Source organism: Aspergillus brasiliensis (assembly GCF_001889945.1).
Source record: "Aspergillus brasiliensis CBS 101740 unplaced genomic scaffold ASPBRscaffold_19, whole genome shotgun sequence".
NCBI classification, from domain to species: Eukaryota; Fungi; Ascomycota; class Eurotiomycetes; order Eurotiales; family Aspergillaceae; genus Aspergillus; species Aspergillus brasiliensis.
The window spans coordinates 294,005-314,977 of record NW_027137460.1 but is presented as its reverse complement, the minus strand read 5'-3'; the positions used below and the strand labels follow the sequence as shown (position 1 = coordinate 314,977).

At 50.7% G+C, this 20,973-nt stretch overlaps 6 protein-coding genes across 6 annotated transcripts; 2 read left to right on the top strand and 4 right to left on the bottom strand.

Annotated features, from left to right (window-relative positions):
• Positions 1-1,184: 1,184 nt before the first annotated feature.
• On the top strand, positions 1,185-2,387 carry ASPBRDRAFT_59540 (uncharacterized protein; the record flags this gene model as incomplete). Its single annotated transcript, XM_067628073.1, has 2 exons — positions 1,185-1,576; positions 1,649-2,387. 2 exons carry the CDS (start codon positions 1,185-1,187, stop codon positions 2,385-2,387), a joined length of 1,131 nt encoding a protein of 376 aa, XP_067473998.1.
• A 383-nt stretch (positions 2,388-2,770) lies between these two features.
• ASPBRDRAFT_69575 (uncharacterized protein) lies at positions 2,771-5,074 on the bottom strand (the record flags this gene model as incomplete). Its single annotated transcript, XM_067629037.1, has 7 exons — positions 2,771-3,098; positions 3,153-3,242; positions 3,319-3,467; positions 3,526-3,659; positions 3,715-3,765; positions 3,819-3,872; positions 4,062-5,074. 6 exons carry the CDS (start codon positions 5,072-5,074, stop codon positions 3,183-3,185), a joined length of 1,461 nt encoding a protein of 486 aa, XP_067473997.1. The 3' UTR covers positions 2,771-3,098; positions 3,153-3,182.
• Positions 5,075-5,487: 413 nt separating this feature from the next.
• ASPBRDRAFT_34863 (uncharacterized protein) lies at positions 5,488-6,525 on the top strand (the record flags this gene model as incomplete). Its single annotated transcript, XM_067623280.1, is given in 7 exon segments — positions 5,488-5,565; positions 5,626-5,701; positions 5,752-5,851; positions 6,080-6,176; positions 6,294-6,306; positions 6,421-6,463; positions 6,483-6,525. The coding sequence occupies 7 exon segments, from the start codon at positions 5,488-5,490 to the stop codon at positions 6,523-6,525; spliced, it is 450 nt and encodes a 149-aa protein (XP_067473996.1).
• ASPBRDRAFT_48692 (Ulp1 protease family protein) lies at positions 6,431-8,592 on the bottom strand. Its single transcript, XM_067626143.1, has 7 exons — positions 8,036-8,592; positions 7,917-7,944; positions 7,830-7,844; positions 7,703-7,752; positions 7,612-7,631; positions 6,994-7,545; positions 6,431-6,924 (listed from the first exon to the last, which is right to left on the bottom strand). The coding sequence occupies exons 1-7, from the start codon at positions 8,090-8,092 to the stop codon at positions 6,870-6,872; spliced, it is 777 nt and encodes a 258-aa protein (XP_067473995.1). The 5' UTR covers positions 8,093-8,592; the 3' UTR covers positions 6,431-6,869.
• On the bottom strand, positions 8,031-8,690 carry ASPBRDRAFT_364972 (uncharacterized protein). The gene has a single exon (XM_067623512.1). It carries the CDS (start codon positions 8,568-8,570, stop codon positions 8,175-8,177), a length of 396 nt encoding a protein of 131 aa, XP_067473994.1. The 5' UTR covers positions 8,571-8,690; the 3' UTR covers positions 8,031-8,174.
• Positions 8,691-9,178: 488 nt separating this feature from the next.
• ASPBRDRAFT_137393 (putative Rho guanyl nucleotide exchange factor) lies at positions 9,179-15,071 on the bottom strand (the record flags this gene model as incomplete). The annotated part of the gene is made up of 2 exons (XM_067618890.1): positions 9,179-10,369; positions 10,443-15,071. 2 exons carry the CDS (start codon positions 15,069-15,071, stop codon positions 9,179-9,181), a joined length of 5,820 nt encoding a protein of 1,939 aa, XP_067473993.1.
• Positions 15,072-20,973: the final 5,902 nt, after the last annotated feature.

The following is a 20,973-nucleotide window of genomic DNA, read 5'->3' as shown; positions in this document are numbered from 1 at the left end:
CGGAGCGAGTAATGAAAGTATTTGAGTAGTTTAACCGCAAGCCTGATGACGCTCAGAAGGTGGCAAAGATAAACTTGAGGGTTGGTCATGGTTGTGGACATCCATCGCATGTCCCCACGGACCCATTGGTATGTTGAAGTTACTCTCCGCACTCAGACGTAGCGCGTTGTGCCTGTCGCGGAAATCCTGTCAGGAAGCCGATATTACATCACAAGCGCTGATCAAGACATCACCATGATTCTAGATCGCCACTTTCAATAAACCTCACCTCGTCCTAGTTGCTTCTGAAAATTCACATCAACATAGGGTCTGTTCCAGCTGGAACCAACTGGAGAAGATCATGGGGGCTGATTCCCGTGGGTCAAAGGGCATACCAATGCTGCATAATATCATTATCCGCGTCCGGGAACCGCCAGGGAGCCGAATGGATATTCTACCTCCGCCTCGCCCCTTCAATGCGCAGAAAAGAATAAAAACCGCTTCCAGCGGACAGGCATCCGAAGTGGCGGCTACCATGTGGCCTAAGTATCTGTTCCTTGTTGAGTACCGGTCGGTTTCGGGGAGGAAAGGCGTGCCGGTCCAACATGCCTTGAAGACCTGGAATGCTGTGGACCGGAAACGGGCCGACCCTACAATAGACTCGCTGGACCAGCGAAAGCGGCTGACAAAGGCATTGTTCTTGAGTACTAACTACATCAAATCCCAGTGTTGACGAGGTCGTCACTTGTCAGATTCTCAGGGCTTTCTTGTGTCACCAGCGAAGCATGTGTGTCGAGACTGGCATCATACACATACTTCATGCATGTCTGGAGAATGGACGAGTTCATCGAGCGAATCCCTACAATTCCATCGCCCAACTCGTGGCCGTCCTCATCAGGGAATCACACGTTGTCAAGAGCGGCCTGCTTTCATCGTATGAGTCTGCATCGAGATAGTCTGTGTTACCGGAGATTAAATCCGCAAAGATGAGGTTTGAGTATAAAGGCGCATGGGGTTTCCCTTCGAAGACGCAATATCACTTCCAAAATCAGCATCCTGTATCCTATCAAGCAATTCTATTGAAGCCATTCGAACAGCATTGGTGCTTCTATTACTCCCCTCAATAATAGCCTGTCCATTTCCAAGGACAGAACATTGCATCATATAACCTATTTTTCACCTCTCCGGATTTCATACTCTTCACCATGGTTCGCCAGACATCATGGCTACTGCCTCTCCTGCTCCTGCAGGCTCTCCCCTTCGCCGTGACTCGTCCTACAGCCGTGAATGTGGGCGTCCAAGTTCCAGATGACTGTGTTGATGGCCAAGACTGCACCATGAATCTCCACGGCGGAAAGGATGACAGTGACGATAATGACGACGATGACAGCAGCGACCTCCCAAGCCAGATCCGTCACAAGCACCACCACAACGAGCAGAACGGTGACGACAATAAAGATGATGGTGACTGGGATAGCGACAGCGACAGTGACTCCGATGATGATGATGATGATGATGATGACCACCACGGCAATGGCGACGACAACGACGACAAGTGTGACATCCAGACCATCACCATCACTACCATCGAGCCGGGGTAAGACACTCTAAGCCCTCCCCCATCATCCTACAAACCTAAGACATATCCACTAACATAAGATACCTACAGCCCGACCAAAACCATCACCATAACCAGCGACGCAACCTCTGGCCTCGTGACCCCAACCGAGTGTCCCACGACAACCGTCTCAGTCCCCGGCCCAGCCATCACCACCACCACAACAGCAACAGCCATCCAGACAGCAACCGTGACTGAGACCGAGTCGGGCATCATCACCTCCACCATCACCGACACCTCCACGATCACTCCACCCCCGATCACCACCACCGAGACAGCAACAGCCACCATCACAGACACCGACACCGTCTCCTTCACCATAACTGACACCGACACCATCACCATCCCAGGTCCGACAATCACCGAAACCGACATCCTAACCACCACAGACACCATCACTCTCCCCGCCTCCACCATCACAGCCACCCAAACCCAAACCGAAACCGTAACCAACGACTCCGGCACCAGCACCTGCAGCTCAACCAGCACCCCCGGCGGCGGAGGCAACGGACTCGACTACGGCCAATGCTCAGACCCCAGCATCTCATGGCAATATGGACTGGACGGCCGAACCGAATGGAGCTTCATCACGAACAACCAGGTGGAGTTTGAGCATGGGAGCTCGACGACGATCGATACATTGATGAACTTCGTTTGTAATCGGTTGATTAGCCCGTGCAATGCGCCCCAGGAGACCATTGATGCGTGCTATGCTGCTGAGGATCAGGTGAATAGTAGTGGGTTGGTCGGGCAGGATTTGGCGGATTTGTGGAATGAGTTGATGGCTTAATTCTTTTTATTTTTTTCACCTTTCTGTGATCCATCCACTAGGAGTGTAAAGATGGATGGGTTTGAGTGAGATCATGGTGTTTGTATTTGTGTTGTCTTTATGTTGACTGTTGTTATCTTGTGACTCTGGTTCTGGCTGCATTGGTCATCATGTTATGTTTTGGACTGTGTTTAGTTCTTCATGGGTTCGGTGCATTTTGGTCTGCATTTATGGTTGCATGGTTACTTCGGTTGCATACTTGAGAGAGAACACTTTTAGACCATTAATACAAATCTGCTTGTTTCTTCAACCAACGAAGTCCATTCCATCCGACTACTCCGTACCAAACTACAAGTTCCTACTCTGCAATAGAGCAGCAATGGAACAGAAATAACGATCCATTCCAGAAAAAAAAAAGGTTATAAAGAAGAAAAGAACTAAAGACAGGCAAATCCCTGCTTCATCAACACAACTCAAAACGAAATCAAAAGCAAAACAGAAATCCAAACCAACACCAGAAACTCCCGGGTCATATGAGAATGTAACAAAAGAAAGATAATAATAATGAACCGTGACCCAACTCCATGAAACCCAAGCAAAGATGTGCCATGATGACATGGTCTTTGATGCTATCTACTGCAACACAAAACAAAACAAACAATCCCACTCCACTCCACTCCCCGCTTGGAACTCAAGTCCAGCTAATCCTCCTCGATCAACAATCTCCCTAATCTATCCCATTCATTAGTTTCTTCTCTCTGCCAATGGACTCATCTTCAAACTTACCTCCAACCGCCCCGTCACCAGCCACCAAACTCAACCCAAGACGAGAAATATTCCCTCCCAGTACATCCGCATGATCGGGTAATATTCCGTCTATCAGTTTCGCATATACTAGTTAGCATATACTAATCGATACTAGATACATGCGAGCATGTATAAAGACACATACCTTATCTCGCTTCCGATGAAGCGTAATATGGCCGCCCGGTGTAGCTCCGTCGGTTGTCGTCGGTTGTTGTCGTCGTTTTCGTCGTCGTCGTCGTTGTCGTTGTCGAAGGAGGCGTCGGTATTGTCGTGTTGTCGATGGCCCACCACCATCTGCAGAATGCTGTCAGCTTTCCCTTCTCTACATCATCTCAAAGGAGGGGCTACTTACCCCCAGTCGGCCTCCGGCGAATTGGTGTTGTCGTCGTCGTCGTCGTCGTCGGTCGGTCGGTTGGTCGGTCGGTTGTCGTCTCGTCGATTGTCGTCTCATCGTCGTCGTCTGGCGTCGTCTCGTCTTGGGTGGAGCTACAACGGGTTGCTGACGCTCCGAGTAAGGGACTACGACTTAAAGCCCGCGTACAGGCCTGCGTCATTACCCCTGTTTAGATAGGGAACCCTCTGCGCCGGAATCCTATACAAATGCGTCAGTAACATACCCTGATACTCAGCTGTTGACAGACATACCTCTCTTCGGTGCGAGATGCGCCACCAATACCACAGCAGGATATACGCCAGCATCTGCTACCCGATTAGCGACACCTGGATGGTCTGTTTCCCCCGAAACAGACCAGAGCCAGTCCATAAACAGACGCTGACAAAGGAAAAGCGAGAAAGAAAGGACGACTTGGAAGAAAGTCAAGGAGACAAACGAGTGTGGGTAGAGAAGGGTAAAATGAGTGACAGGAACGGGGAGGAGCCACGACTTACAGCCGGAATCCACCACGTTGCCGGACCTTCTCTCGGAGCATGTTCCAAGCCATGAAGACCGTGGCCGAACCCCAGCGTGGCCTCCTGGCAGCAATGCTAGCCAGTCGGTTGTACTGACATCCGTCACGTCCACATGGCTTCGAGGCCGAGTGACTGTCAAGCATCACATAGGAGTCGGAACCCCAATATGTGGTGTACTTTTCCAGTTCACCCTCCTCGTCTGGCTCCGAACGAGGCGTGACTTTCCAACCCTGAAGGTGACCCATGGCCGCCAACGGAGCTGGGAAGACATGCTCGCGCCGGACTATCCAGCAGGAAACAGGGATGACGGTTTCCTCTCCGAAACGAACCGACTTCACGGACTTGGCCTTACGTCCCCCTGCCCCGGCCTTGACCAGAGCAGGCTTAGCAAGAACCTCGTCGATCCGCCTGAGCGCTCTTCGAGTACGCGCCGCCATATGATTCCCTAGGATAACCGGGTCGGAGGGAACAGAGGCTCGTTCGACTCGGGGGGTAGGGCGGGTTGTCGACCGGTGTCCCTCGAGGGACTTGTTGTGCCCCTCGACCTTGGGAGTAGCAGCCCAAGGCCGAGATCGTGCCTGTCGAGAAGCCCGCCTTTCCTCCAAACGAGAGGAAAGGGAAGAGCCAGTTAGCGAACGCCCTGCCCCAGTGGCAGCTGGGACAGGTGGGGAAACGGGGGAAGGAGTGGATGGTCTCACGGAGACCGGAAGATGCGAGCCCTGTCGCATCTGGGCAAAAGAACGGACACCAGCCGAAGCTAGCTTGCGGGAGAGAGAACGGACACCAGTCGAGACTGGCAGGAGGGAGCGGACGACAGTTCGGGGGGACGAAACTGGCTGGAAAGAGCGGGAAGAGGGAACCTCGTAGTTCCGGCGAAAGACGAAGCGTGCGGTTGGTGCCATGGGAAACGAAAGGAATGGCGCGCTCGACTTAAACCGATCGGCTACGGGGGCCTTCTTGTAGGGCAACCCAGGCATCCAGAGGTGAGTCATCTGAGATCCTGGTCAAAAAACGGATAAGAAGGGTAAAGGGGAAGGCGAGGCAGAAGAAAAGAAAGGTACAAGGCAGCGGGAGCAGAAGCTATAAAAGCTGAGCTAAACACGAATGGGCTTGAGGGAACGCAGCGTGATGAATCACGATACTAGCATCAAGGGACCAAACGGTGTGGGGAGAGAAGAGAAGAGAGGAGGGAGGGAGGAAGGGCAGGGGGCCCTCTTATACTGGGAAGTGTCGCCACAAACATCTACTATCGAGGAAACTACTCTCGAGAGTGAAGCAGAAAGCAGAAGGAACGCTATATAGAGAAGACACTGGACATCTCGTTGCCATGGTAGAGTGCCGTGAACCACGACAACGACGACCACAATATGGGAAGGACCACACGAGGCATCATCAGGTCGTTACCATGCAACGAGTGTCCTCTCTTTCAGAAGAAGGCAAGAACTGCTTCGTCTGCAGATACTCAAAACTGAAGCAAAAAGCAGTAAGCAGCTAAATCACCACTGCACCCTCCGGTCTACATGATATACCTACATATTGTCAGGCCATATCAAGCCAAGCTCAAGTCAAAGCAGTTGGCGCCGATCCCGCCTGCACAGATCGACAGCCTTATAAGTGGAGTGAGACAGCCCATCTCATTCACCAAGTCAGATACACAAATACAAGGTAGGGAAGGAGCGTGTTTCCTGGGAGACAGACGAGGGTGGAGGTAGCTCAGGTGAGTCATTGCATAGACAAAGTAAGAAGGAAGAAAAAGAGGTAGGAGGAAGGTACGTATCTTAAGCAAAGTGCCTTGATAACAAAGAGTTTGGTATGGCTGTCTTGATGGGCGGGCAGAATTTAGTGTATCGCGGTGTAGTGAGTAAGATGGTCGAATGCCGTCTATAGACTTGGAAGATTGTGTAGTAGTTGATGATAGCAGTAGTAGTAATGTGGACTTCAATGAACCTCGTTGCCTGCGCATTCATTTTCTAGTTACTACTTACTTCTACTACTAGTAAGAGTGTGCAACATATGAATTGGAGTGACAACGAATGTCATACCAGTACTACTAGTGTTAGTAGCGTTGAATGGGATGAGAGTACTAGTAGTAGGGTGAGTGCCGTGGGACTGCGGTGGAGTAGTAGCACTAGGTATATCATGTCAAGGCACTGACGACTGTACTAGTAGACTAAAGACTGAGTATAGCTGATTCTTCTTCTGGATAATCAGACAGAACTCGTCAGTATGCCCCAGCAGTATTAGTACGGTATATATAGGACTCTTTTGTCGGAGTAATAGTAATATAATATCATGATAGTGTACTAGACTCAAGGACATAGCAGTAACATATATATAGGATTCAAGACATATATCCACCACAATAGAGTGGCGCAGGCAACGTAAGTAACCCATCCAAAGACAAACACGTCGTGAGTCGGGAAAAGCCAACGATGGTTCTTGAGCTAGAACGCAAGGAGCTGAAAACAGCGACCATAGTCGAAATGCACGTCTCTCATTACCCCATACCATATCATAACAATGCGGCAATTGATAGGAGGAAATGCTGTCCGAACTAAAAACTGGAAGAACGACAAGAAAAAACACAGCGCGAGCATAGCAAGAACAATAGAAGAGAAATTCGTAGCCAGAAGGGCTTTCATTCAAGCGCTACTACGCCCGAGTTCCCAGCACAACCATATCAACCCCTCTGGCATATGTATGCAGTATCCGAGACCTGGTATCAACAACTCCCAATGTACAAACCTTTCCGACGCCGAGCCTGACTTATTCCGATTGATCGTGATATCATTCGATCCTTGGAGGGCTGGTCGACTTCTTGCCGAGGGGGCTTAGACTTGCTCTGCACTTGAAGTGTTAGTACAAGACCAGGCGAGAAAATCCAGTTCAGGTCAAGGACTTAGACACGTACGATCTCCGTCTTTCACCCTCCTTTCGGAAGCCTTCAATGATTTTGGCCATTTCTTTGCGTCCCGACCGAGCATCGACCTTTCGCCCACCAAGACTCATGCTGACCTTCTCATTGGCGTTGGCAGTGAGCAGTCTCTTCAGTAACAGATGGCGCATGCTCAAACAAACAAACACGCCACAGTCACTCCCATTCTCCTGTACTGGCGAATCCTCCAAGTGGACGTAGTTGATGGGTCGCCCCAGTAGTGCCGCAAATTTCATCGTGACTGTCCGCGCCTCCCAGAAATTGCCCGGGGGCAGCGAATCATAATGGAAAGCTATCCCATCCACGATTGAAATCAACAGTAGTGACCAATGTGTGCCTCCCTCTGCTTCCGTAACATTGCGACAATCGTTGATTGGGAGGAAGACATGCGTGGTTCGAGAGAAATCGGGGAGGGCTTCACGCAGAGAATGTGGATTTGGCGTTTGCAGGATCATGAATGACATGCTCGGTCGAAGAAGGACGATGTTGGAGGATCGGTATTGAGCGAGGAACTCGTGTTCAAGGTATCTGCAGTTTTTGATCCAGTGAGCCCCATGGACAGGAACTTCTCGTGAGGTAGGCAGGCAAACTTACTCCTCCCAGAAGGAGATGACCTATGAGCATGGTTTGACCTGTTAGCTTCCCATGTAATCGTAAAGTAGATCGATGGTAGCATCTCACGAACATTGTCGGTCAGCCAGTCATTCTTCAGCGACTGCATGTCCCCTCGTGTTACTATAGTGTTTGTTAGAGGCCGGGAGCAAGGCGTCAAACGGCGGTGGGTTTGTTTTCTTGATTTCAGAGTAACGTACATCGAACATCATGGTCTATCGAACTCGGAAATTAATATTCAGCTACATCTCAATAGGCAGTGTGGATAGAAAGCGGAAAAAACTTACAACTTAGATACGCATCATCCGGGTTCAACTACGCCATGTTTAGTCTGTTTCCCAAGCCGACAAGACCCCGCACATGTGAAGGGCAATGGACGAGCGACAGAAAACTCCAGTTGACCTACTGTATCGCCAAATCGTCTCATCCTCCTTTGTAACTTGCCTAGGCCGCCGTCACGCATCGTGTTCACGCCAGGAAGCCTACGCTGGTCGCCCTCGCCTTTGATCTAATTGTTCGTCCACCGAGGTTTCCGAAGTGTCGAATTATGAGGTTCCGCTCACAACCAACGAGGGGGAAGAAGGACTCAAAAAAAGGCAATATGTGGGTATGTATCCTTGGGTATTTGCGACAAGCCTGCGAAACGAATCGGTAGATGAACGCCTAGGCAGGGGATCTTGGTATTCGTCTGCCTGGTCCGTGGGTCTCCGTGGGCGGAGGATCAATAGAGACAGGTGAGATCGGCTGGTCGAAGCGATCCCCGGCTGCGGTGCTCGGATCACATACGGCAAAACGTCGGGGGCCAGTTGTGAAGGGGAAAGAAGCGGAGCAAGGAAGGTGATGTAGGCTCCAGCAATTGACGAACAGGGGGCGATAGAGACGATGGCTGACGAGCGAAGTTGCAAGTTCCTCGTCGGCCGGCGATCCTCATCAGCCATCATCAGCCACTCTGGGGGAGGCGCCGCCAGACGTCACCTGTGGCGGTGCGCTCACGTGGTTCAGCCCTGTTACGATAGCCTATTTACTTATCTAGTTACTGGATCTGAGTGTACAGACAGACTACAGAGATCGCGGGACAAACATTGTAGAGGCACACGCTAAGCAATTCGTTCACTTTAAGCAAGGGGTATCTAAAAGTACATCTCAACGTCTTCCAACCGACGCAACAATTGTCAGGAAAGTCATATCAAACTCCCCTGGAGCACACATGGCCCACCAATCCTCCAATCCAGTCATTCCGGAGATTCAACATTCAACATGACATCAAATCAGATTAAACAAGACAGTTCGCCAACAGTATATTCCACCCAGCCCGCTGAACGTAAGCAAACAAAGAGAGAACAGATTAAAAAGACAGATGATCGGTAGTGCGCCGCAGAAGACGACAGGTCAATCATGGGCCAACAGCAAAAGGTGATAAGCTGGTAGATAGAGCTCGTCGAGGGACATGGGGTCCCTGTAAAATTTGGTGCACAACTTTGGCTTGTTTGGAAATTCCCCGTGGGGGATATAATGATAAAGTATGGGAATTGCAAATACTGCCTGTCTCTCAGGCCGAAAGCTTTGCAAAGTGCTTGTTCCAAATCCAACCAACCTGATGGGTAGGGTCGTCCTGATTTTTGGCTAGCCAGAGCTCCCCTTTCTCTGCGATGACATCAAAGATCTCTCCGACTACATACGTCAGGTAAGGATAGCCAGCCTCACGTCGTGCGCGGTCGATATTGAACTCATAGATGCTTGCCGCAAGGAAGAGCACCGCTGGCTCATGGGGAGGCTCGTTATGGGGCGGTGCGTTATCCTGCGGGTTGTCTGACATCGGCATCGCTGACGAGAAAAATCCTGAGTACCGCCCATCAGGAGACATGGGCGGCTCCTCGGCCTTCGTGCCATCGTTCCCATCACTTGAAGGTCCAATAACGTCCACCAGGAAGGGTGAGTCGAGACTGAGACGGGGTAGGCTTGGGAACGCCTCGGTGGTGGAGGTTGAAGCGGGCACTGACCCGGTTGAAGTGCTAGTGATGTGCTGCAGCATCTGACTTCGTGGTATTTCGGCCGTTTCATGCCCCGTACGGCCCGAAAAGGTGGAATCTGCCCGGTGGCGTCCATGGGATACCTGGGATTGAGTATCAAAGCTGGGTGAATGGAACGAATGACTGCCATTGCCGAACTCTTGGGAAACCTTCGGTGATTCCTCCATTGTCGATCCCACGCGCGTACTAACACTATTAACCGTAGAAGGCCGCCGCGGCGAGTTGATGTTGGCCCCTGTTGAAGGCGTATTGAAGTTGACGAGGTTGACAGTATCAGCAAGCAGGGAGCCGTTGCAAATTCCCAGAGATAGGAGCTGGGACTCGGAAAAGTTGAAATTGCAGGACCAGTCTTCCACAATCTTCTGGATGTCTTCGGGGAACGACTCAAATAGAGAACCAAGCTTGTGCTGCAGTTGGCGGAACCAGGTGGTCTGTATGTGCACGAAGTTTTTGAGACACGCTTCCATCAATTTGGCAGTTAGGGAATAGAGCTTGGGAAGCTCATCCTTAAGGGTCTCATTGAGCGCCACAAATTGCTCTCCCTGTTCGGTAGTCTTCTTATCAGGCTTGTCGCCTCGCTCCTTGGTGCCTTTAAAGCGAGCATAGTCCATGAGTCGCTTATCGCGCTTTCTCATTACTCTCTGAGGACCATCATGAAGTTTAAGCAACGTGACCATTGGGTCAATGACACTCTTTCGAACAACCGCAATCTGGATCATAATCACGGATTAGCCTTGGAAGCACTACCAAAGGGAATTGACATCCGGGGAACCGTTCACTTACGTGTTCAGGCAATGCCACGGTCATTATCTCCGCAACAGTGGTCTTCAACCCACGCCACCGTTCCTCCAACTCTGCATAATTCGATGGTGAAACATTGACAAACCCCTGGATTGCCTCGACAAATTCACTAAATCCGTCCATGGAAGTCTGCACTTCGCGTGTATACATTTCTGCGTCGCGCATGACGAGTTGCAATTGGAAGAAGTTGTCCCCAAACTTCTGGGCCAGTGTGTCGTATTCCTTGTCCTCGACCATGTCAGAGAGGCCCACCTGCTGCTTCAATTTCTCCGTACGTCGACCGAAAGCCTTGGACAGACCGGCCCTCACATCGGACTCTTTGCGTTTGCGACCTACCACCTGCCCCACCAGGTCTGCACGCTTCTTCATCTCGTTGATACGCACAGAGATATTAGTAACTTCCTCGAGGGCATTGACAAGTGCCGGGTGGTCGGGATGGTCACTGGGCGTGGAATCGAGAAGTTCGGCCAACAAGAGAGGATATTTCAAGATTCTCTGCACTGGCTTCACAAGGAGAGAATCCAAGTCCCATGCTGTCGTTAGGTCTGAAGCCCAGTCTCGGCACTCTTTGAGCCAAATAGCAACCTTAGGGTTGCGCTGCAATGTCTGAAGCTTCTTATTAGCAGCATCATGGTTCTTCAGATAATCCGCATAGACCTTCTCCATGTAGCCCATCTGATTCATGAAGGCTTGGCCGATGTAGGTCATCTTATCCTTGTCCATGTCGGATATGCCTGCCGTGCTTGAAGTCTCAGAATCGGTCTTGGAAGCGTGGTGGCGGGCACTGCGCTTGCTACTCCAGCGTTGGGACTTGGGCATCACATAGACGCTCTTAGCGGCCTCCTTCAGCGCATCTTGAAACGCCATCGAGAATTGCACGACCTGATCGGAATTCGCAAAGAGAATCTTAACATCCTCTGAGGAGAGATCCAAGCAAGAGCTCGAGGTTCCTTTGTAAATATCGTCGACGACCTTCATGTCTCGTCCGAAGGTGTACTCCGTATCGACAAGCTCCTTGATCACATGCCGGCGCTTTTTCAGACGGCGTTGCTCTGGAGATGGAGATTGTGCTTTCAGACGGGATGGCTCTGATGTTGAAGGAACCAGTGAGGTGGAAGATGAGTCGAATGTTTGGGGAGATGGTATCGGGTCCAGCCTGCGAAGAGAGGAATCCTCGCTACTACCAGTGCTCTGGACAGGGTCCAATGGCGCAAATATGCCAGATATGATAGTACTTAAACGTTGCTCTGTGGCATTGACATTTGAAGGCGGTCGCATTCGCTGCTGCGGGGCGACATCCGGGGTCGGTATGGCTTCTTCTGTTGGTTCAGGGACCGAAGGCAACTGCTTTTCGAGGGAGTCAAGCTCTTGGGGCTGATGTACATTGATAGCTAGACCTAATCCTTCCTCGGCTTCTTCTGAACATGAAGATTGAGGATTCGGGGTAACCAGCCGTGGAGTTGTAGCACTGTCGGGTACAGGCCCTGTGCCGCCATTCTGTGCCTGCAAAGCAGACTCATCCTCAGCAGCGGCCACCTGCATCCAGTCCATGATCGAAGGGGAGGCATGCTCCCAGTCGTCACGCAGAACTAGACTTGCTGTATGTCCCGGTCGCTCCAAAGCAGGAGTATCCCGTATACGAGATACAACAACCGGGTCATCAGTCAGACCGTTGGATCCCTGATCTGCCTTGTCCGAATATGTCTGTGGTGGCTCCGGAGAGGCGCGGATTGCAGGCAGCGGAAGCCCGTGCCCCCTGCCATTTGCCAGCCCCTGCAGATAGAGTTGTCCAACCCTCTTCGAATCCCATCCACCTAGTCTTGCTAAACTCGAAGCGTTAGAAAATGCAAGGCCATTCGGGTGAGACACCGCTTCTTGTCTACCCTCATTTGCGTTTCCGTTCTTAGGGGAAGCCGAGCTCAGGAGTTGATGGTCAGTTGTTATCGACGGGGTACTAGAAGATGCAGAGCAGGACTGAGTTGCGGCCTCACTATCCTCAGTGCACTGTTGTAACTGGGAGAAGTCATCCCCACTGTTGCCGCATTGCTCGTCTGCGGAATGTTGGTTGCGAAGAGATGATGACCAAGAACTCATGCTCCAACGATTGGATGCCTCCCCGTTCATCGCACCATGTCGCATGTAAATATCACACGACTCCGGGTTATCGCTGCTGTCTGCTTGATCATCGAAAGCAAAAGCATTTCTTAACCTGGTCGGCAAGGGATCCCTTTCATCGTTCTCGGAGAAGCTACACTCCTGCTCGTCGCAGGACGAGCTGCTTGGGCTGGACTCGCGAATGTTCATGATCTGACTCAACAGAGTCCTGTGAGAAGTATGCAGGTCTTGTCGTGACAGCTCGATTTGGGGCTCGGTATCAAAAGCAGTCACATGAGTCTCGTTAGACTCCGAGGTAACATCAGACGCGGGGGGTGCGTGAGACTGGGGCTCATATGCCAAGTCCCTTTCTATCATCGCTGCGTGTCCCAGAGTTGGGGAATCCATGGTCATGAGGTGTGTATCAGAAGCGCCGTCTACATTCTCCAGGGTAGTATGGACGTCAGTGTCGACATGGAGATCGGGAAGCGGCCGAGGCTCCTTCGTCTCCGGTACTTGGTCTAATTGTTCGATTGAGGGCGCTACTGCTTCCTCAATGACGGTCGCGTTATCCTCGGCGTGAAGAGAAGGCTGTAGTTCACTTTCTGTGGGTTGCGGTGGTTCAGGGGTGGGTGCCTGAGCGAGTTCAGGCTTGTCTTCCTGGGCCTTGGCTTGACGTCTGAGTTCAGCAGCCTCCTCCTCCTTCCGCTCATTCTCCTCGACGGTACGGTTGAAAGCCTGTTGTATTTTCTGTCGCCTAGTTGCGAAATCGACATGGCCCAGCTCCGGCAATCTTCGTTCGCGCGCTCTTGAGTTTCTATACTCCCGGTCGCGGTTGATTTGCCTCTGAAAGTTGGATACCGTTTCGACTACCTTCGATCGAGAGGATTGAGTATGTGCTATAGGCTGGCACGGTCGGGAGCTGCGTAGAGGGGGTGACTTTTTCGGGGGAGGAGCGGCGATGTAGGCTTCTAAAAGCGCATTTCTTTCAGGAAGCTGCTGGCGCGACCGACCATGAGCCATTTCCCGCTTCTCGCGTGGTGATGCGGCATAACCTGGTAGTTGATCATTTTTCGGCATATCACGCGGGGATCTGGGCGAGGGTTTGGGGAGGCGACTGGTGCCTTTTGGTGGCAGATGGACTTGAACGGCAATACGGTTTCCGGAATGAGTGTCGGCTCTCGAAGGGGGAGGAGACTCGTCTGAAACGGAAGGCGAGTTCAAGCGGTGGGATGAAATCGGAATGCGTGATTTGGGGGTATGCGGGCTGTTGTCTGGGCATGCTTGGGAATTGGCCTGCAAGGGGGCCGGAACCGCCATGTGGGAGTCGGAAGGGTTCGCTGCCACCTCAACAGACCAATTTCCAGGAATATCACTCTTCGTCCTCCTGTGAGTGTTTGTATTTGACCCAGTACTGACGGACTCCAAAAATGGTGTGCGTCCTAGGTACCACGCAGTGGGTGTCAGCGGCGTCACACCAGCCGACGGATCGAGAGGGTCTAGGAACGCTGGATTCGGGCTAGGAATGATCCCGTCAGAACCTCGACGCCGTATTGTCGACGGAATTCCATATCCCGATATCTGTGGACTCGTGTCAATTCGGAGCGGTTCGCCAAGGGTAGGTCGTCGAGGGATCGTCTCTGATGAAGCCAAGTTACTCGAATGATTATCATCAATGCCAGCCGTCCTGAGTGAAGCTGCAAGAAGGTCTGACGGGGACTCGGTGTCGAAGACACTCGTAGGTTGCCAGTGGCCGGATCGTGGTCTTGATGAGAGGTTGTGTGTTTCGCGCAGGCGAGGGAGGGCTCTAGATTGTGACGAGAATTGGGTCGGGCTGGTCGGGCTGGCAGCTCGCGAAGTTACTCGCGACCGAGCTGTGGATGTGGATGGAACAGGAAGGACTTGGTCGACGTTGTTGTTGAATTTGTTGATAAGATCTTTGAAGGATGTTTGCCCCGATCTCGCTGCCGAAGCCCGCGCTGATGATCCCCAGGTGGGTTCGTGCCCAGCGCCTTTATATGATGAATCGGAAGCAGAACGATATTGGCCCAGACTTGCGTTTGTGGATTCGAGTAAGTGTATCGGTACCGATGACACACGCTGGAAGGGTCTTGGGGGCTTATCTGCGGCTACATCACTGCCGACTTCCAACATGGGGTGACCGCCCCTCAAGTCGAGATCCCCCTCGTCGTTTGCGGCCACGGTGGGCAAGTGTGGGCGGTAATAGTCGTCTGGATCAGGTGAAGATCGATCGTAACTGTTGGGATGACCTTCCGGGGGTATGCTGGTAGGTGGAGAGAAAGGCTGCAGGTTTGTGAGACCCGGCTGAGTGGGATACGGTTTACCGGACAGAGGAACAGGGGAGGAGGACAGCGCAGCTAGATGGTCTTCGCGAGAGCCATTCGAAAGAGCGTCATAAAAATAGTCGGTGGTGCTTTGGGAGGATAGGCGCTGGAACTGACGGGGACTGCCGTCAAAGAGGCCGCCAGAAACGTGCTCGACATCACCCTCGGACATCTTGCATTCTTCAGGCAGAGAATCAGCGGGATGCTCCTTCGTGTGTTTTTTCTCGAAGAAATCATAATGATGGGGAATTAGAAAAAGAATGAAAAGGGAAAGGAAGTACCCAGCAGATTGGTTGGCTGTGATGGCTCCAGTTCAAGGGTGCTAATCTTGCGATGCGTTGTCCACAGCTGGTAGGTCACAGAGGCTAGTATTGCAGGTTAACCGGCCAGAACTACAAGGCAATCGTCACCGGGTAGTACCACCCGAGCACGGCGTCATATTTGAGATCGAATGTGATCACCAAGCCAGCGGTGGGGGACGATCCTCGACCCGTATGCTTAGGATCGGAGGAATTGTCCCACTATTGACCGACCCCTCCAAATGGAAAAGAGGCGAAGAAAACTGAAGCCCGATGAATAATGATCGGACAAGTTCCAGGGGGAGGGAGGGGGGCGTTGTGAAAGGTAGATTCCGTTGGGAAGGACAACGACAAGACGGAACAATGACACAGCACAGTCGGGAAGAAGGAAAAGGAACCCTGATGACAGGCCCAAGTAAGACGGGCGCGGGACGAATGTTTGCACGGCGTCTAACAGGGGGAGGAGGGGAAAGCGAAAAGGTCCGTTACAGGCGGGTCGGGGAGGGGTTTGCTGAGGTCAAAGTGGCAGGGTAAGGCTGCAGTAATAATAGGAAGAGAGAATGAAAGAAAAGAAAGAGAGAATGAAAGAGTAGGCAAAAGAACGGGGATGACGAACAGGTAAGGTCAGTAGCAAGTAGCAAGATGATACTCATCAAATAGGAATCATGGTCGATGAGCCCAGAATCGGCCTGATGGTCCTGTCGATTGAGAAGGGCTGCAGGTGGGCCAACAACCAGCAGCCCTGTTTGAAAGTGTCCGTGTTTCTACTTATTTTTATTTTTATTTTTCATTTTTATTTCTATTTTTTTTCGATCTAGTTTTTAGTAGACTAACTACGATGGCCGACCTGAGAGAATTACTCCATACTAATTGGGTATTAATTAGTTAGTAAGGTACTGCGACAGTTTTGGGTGTGGGTGCGGAGAAGGTGGATTAGGGGCCGGCGAACAAATTAATTAATTGGAGGACGAGGAGGGGAGGGAGGAACAAGAGAGGGACAATCGGAAAGCTGGAGCCACCCAAGGATGTATCCTCTCAACTAACTATGGATGTTCGACGAAGCGATGACTCTTCAAGACGACATAAGTAAGTAATAAGCCAACCCAAGCCAGCCGAGAAAAGGTTAAGATGAAAAGAGACCGGAGGGAAACAGAGAAGTGAAATGGTAGAGAGTGTGTGTGATGTGATGCCCATTCAGTCTCAATTTTCCCCCTCCCACTCAGGGCCGAAAAAAAGTGCCTGTTAATCCGAAAGGTTCTGGTTTGGGGTGAAGAAAAGCTCCATCAAAGGAAAGATTCGCTGTGTACGGTAATGCCAATACCTGAAACTGCTGGCCGCTGATTACCACAACCTGTTCGCTACGAAGAGCGGATACTAGCCGGCGGTCTAGTCCAGGTCTTAGATCTCTGGGAAACCGGCCTAAGGTGTTGGAATGACGAAGCAGGTTAGAAGAGTAGATAGACAACTAACTAGTAAACTCATTCGATCGCTCGAAACATTCAAGCGAAGTTGGTCTTTGATCTCTCCTGTCGCCACATCCTGGCTTCCTCTGTGTGTAGACAGAGATAACAAGTCCCAGGGGGTATGAGACAGACGAACTTTGAGGATCTATCTACTATCTAGATCACCATTTACTGCCGATCCCACCGATTTAGTGGCCGGCTTTCCCGCAGTCTGCGTTTAGTGAGGCAGAAGGAATGACTATATGGTGAAGGGAAAGACCTGTCCGCTGCGAGGAATACTAGCGCCTTATCAGCCTTCGGATCAGGAGACGTTCTAGAGAAAAAAAGAAAAAATAAAATAAAATAAAATAAAATAATCTTCTAGATTGTTTGACACAAGGGAAGAAAGAAAAAAGCAAAGAGCACAGAGTTTGATTACATGATCCGGCCGTTCATTCCCTTGGTTGTGTACCATGGGACTCGGACTCATGCACCAGTTTTTGTTTGATTACTCTTCTTCCAAGTCCGTGGTCCTCTAGTCTTGTCGGGAGAGAAAGGACATTAGTAGTTGAGGGAATTCTCCCTCATCAGAATTTTCTTGTTTGTCTTGCAAATGGCAATATCTACGCTGATTCCAATTTGTCTGCCAATTTCGTAGTATGGTGGGATAGCTGCGTTCTCTTTCTCATATGCTTGTGCTCAATGCTTATCCCATCATCCTTGTACCTCGCGTATTGGCGGCGTACTACGTACTACATACATCCATGATACAGTAATATGTTGTCTGATACTTTTATCCAGCCGAGAGTTGCTCTGTTCTATTGCTCGAGTCAGTTACTGCATGGAAGTTGTTCTCTTTCTCTTTTGACGTGACATATAATAGCATGGAATTTACGGTATTGGGCCATAAATCACCTATTGTGACTATCCATTCTGTACATCCCCGAAAGGTAGGTTATAGCTCTGTGTATACTCTGGAAATATGACTGCTCTCATGGGGTCAATGGAGGGAGTGGATACCCCCGTGATCATCCTTCTTCTCTCTCCTAGATAGAAAGTGCCTGTCTCATCCGTTTGGCAGTGGCACCGTGGGAGCAAGGGAGGAAGAAAGGGGTCATATCTGCCATGTCGGTGAGTCGGAATAACTACATCGAGCCAGTCCCAACGACACGAGCATGCCTTTATAGGTGTGTTCGAGTGGGACATAATCCATAAAAGTACCTACTGTGACACCTGAATGAGCTCTACTATTGGCCTGCTGTAGGTCCAGTATATTAGGTGCTACAGTAGTTCCTCATGAGGTAGGAAAGATATGTGCCTTATCAGCCTATCCAGAAACAGCATACCTGCCGCCAATGTGGTCTCTATCATACGGGAAGGGCGACTTTCCACTCACCAACCAACTGTGCAACCTCTGTAAATTAGTTGGCTTGCATCTCCATTGAAGAGTCCGTCTGGTCTTGTTCAGTGCCATAACTACGGCTGACAGTAACCTATATCTTTCTGATTGTCGTTCTTATTTCACAGATGGATACTACTGATTAAATGGATCTGAACCCGCATAGTTATCATGTCTGCGGGACGTATAGTAGTCGACTCTATTGCTTCTGCTCTGGTATGTAGTAGCATGCATCTGTCAATATCCCGTCCGCATGTCACCGCCTGCAATAATAATCATGACGTACCTGCTTCGCTCCACTGGGCCCAATCTTGAGTGGTCGTGGAAGAGTCTAATTTAGTTTTATACTCAAGTGACACTAGTACAGAGCATCGTGTTGCGATCTGAATGGTCGAGTAACCTTGTCTGCTTTCAACAAGTTCCGTCCTTCTTTTTTTCCCGGCAGTACTAAGATACCATCGCCGACACGGAATAACAAAGGATGTCCTTTCAGATGGGACAAGTGCCCTTACGACCACACCGCTTATTTCACAGCTGTGGTCAATTGGGCGTCCTTGCAGTTAGGAAGAAAAGTTCCACGGACTGATTTGCATGATATTATTATACGGGGCAATCGGCAGTTTCATGCAGCGACACTCTTCGTTCTGTTCGTCTCGCCTTTCTCTTTCCCCCTTTCTCCGGGGGAGGCGTTTGCAAGACCAGGGCTTCGGGACTTAGATCAGGCACCAACAAACAGGAGGCAGGACTGTCTGTCACCATGCTTTGCATGCTTACCAGGGGCTGTGGTTTTTCAGCTAGCCTGTAGCAGAGAAAGGAAAAAAAAAAAAAGAACACTTAACCCCCAGACTCCGCAAGGCGAGAGAGGCTGACGCGGTGGGGACGCAATCATTTGCGATTGATTGACCACCGTCGGGAATGCTGGCTCTTGCTACTTGCTAGAGCCTAGCGGCGACCTTTCTAGACCGCCGTCGTTCCAAGGATCTGGCTCAGCTCCCCATCCTTGTCCGTGCGAGCACCGTGGCTACGATAGTTGAACACAACCTCATTATGCTTTCTATTCTTATCCGGCGGTATCTTCAGGAACAAGGGATCAACGGGTATTCGAATTGATTAGGAAAAAAAAAATTTTTTTTCCCACTTCCAACCACAGTCTCGTCCGCACTCCGGATCCGAGTTCCAGCATTAGCGAACACTGTCGTTTTCACCTTCCGTTTGAAAGCGAAGGCATGGTGAGTGGAGAGAGAGAGAAGAAAGAAGGGAGGGGAAAAAAGAAAAGAGGTGGGCACACGGATCCGAATCTACGCAGTAGTCTATCTATTGTGTCATTAAGTCTCCCTCTCAGTCTCAGCAGTCCCATCCTTCACCCTTGCTACGATACATCTCCCCGGTCGCAATAATGCAATAGTAATTAATGTGTTAATCCAACTTCAACCACTGACGGAGGAGCTGGTCACCCGACGGCCCGCCGGATGTCGCCTTCTTGCATCCGCCATCCCTTTGACGGACACGCCAGGCTCTGTTCTGCCACCTGCAGTGTAGTCTTTTAAAGTTTACACATCCTACGGCTGAAGAGGGTTCGATTGCGCCCAGCTTCTCTTTTAGCTCAGTTAACTCCCTGATGTGTCGTTCCTTTTATTGAGGTCATAGAAAGGAAAATTCTTTCCGTGTACTCCGTACGGACTACTCTGTACCAGTTAAATTTTGAAGTGCCGAGCAGGATTTGGCAAAGATCGGCGGTCGCTTACAGATCTTCCCTTCGAGAAGCGAGCATTACTGATCCGATGCCGCCAATAACCAGTGTGATTTTGGCTGCCTATATGGAGCAAGGGATCCTTTTTCTGTTGACGGTTTTCTGTCAAAACGTGTGACCCGCGCTCCGAAGTATTCAATTCTTGAGAGTTGCCCGTAGTCACCTTACCCTGACGATCTACGTCCCTGGGTCTCGTTTCAGGAGGTGCTTCGTACTGAAAGTTTGAACGAGCAATAGCCTATAGTGTCGAATAGTTCGACGACGCACGCAACAACCGCCTCAGAAACTAAATAGAGTTCAGCTTCAAACGAAAGCAGCAGTTCTGTTGCCTTGCCAGGCTTCCAATTGAGGAACTTCTCCTATCGAGCTACCCCGATAGAAGGTTCGATTATTGACCGTTTGTGCTGCATCCTCGGGATATGCGTCGGCGAGTGGAGAATTGTTTCACTCCCAAACATGGCGCCCCATGTTCTTCGATCGCTTGGGTTTCGACTCGGCTTCTCTGAGTTATCGAGTTATCTAAAAGAGGGTCGGTTTGCGTGCATGCTGGCAAGACATGACCCTGAGCAAAGAAGCAGGTGGCTCCTTTGACTCCCTGAATCCTGACTAACGGACATGGTAGAAGAAGCAATTCAAGTGAGTAGGGAGGAGTATCCGGAGGCGATTTCGGTATTGGTTGGCTGGTTGCAGAAGGTCGGCAAGGACGCCGGCTGCTCCCGTGATCCCCGGCGGTCGCGTTGCCGGAGCGCGTCTCATCAGCGCGCTTCCCTTTTTGGGACATATCACAACACCTCAGCTCTCTGTACACCATAGCAAAATGTAATCATCACCACCAATCCATGTGAGGCAAAAGTACACTTGCATTGAGCGATTTGGCCCTGGATTGACCCCCCGTGTTCTCTTCTCATGGGCAAAAAGAGGAAGAGACCCATTAAGGGTGATCGTGCGTTAGATGGGTTGTCGCAGCCATACACCTCTCCAGCATCTACTCGTTTCAAGGGACAGAGCAGCCTTGCTCATGATGTTGCTGCAAAGCACTCCCATCCAGTCATCTCATTATACTATCCTCAGGTCGTAACGCTGAGACAATACCTTCTACGCCAAATACCCCTGTCCTCCAAGTCCCGCCGCCGAAGAATTGTGTCAATACGTCATGAGCAGGCTTCTGTCGAAAGTAACGATGG

Excerpts from the sequence above, each read along its gene's own strand:
- ASPBRDRAFT_48692 (XM_067626143.1), bottom strand. The coding sequence starts at position 8,092 with ATGCGTGACGGCGGCCTAGGCAAGTTACAAAGGAGGATGAGACGATTT. Across the intron at positions 7,632-7,702 it reads ATGACTGGCTGACCGACAAT|GTCATCTCCTTCTGGGAGGA; the intron begins GTTCGTGAGATG and ends CCATGCTCATAG. Across the intron at positions 7,546-7,611 it reads GTCATCTCCTTCTGGGAGGA|ATACCTTGAACACGAGTTCC; the intron begins GTAAGTTTGCCT and ends CAAAAACTGCAG.
- ASPBRDRAFT_364972 (XM_067623512.1), bottom strand. The coding sequence starts at position 8,570 with ATGATGGCTGATGAGGATCGCCGGCCGACGAGGAACTTGCAACTTCGC.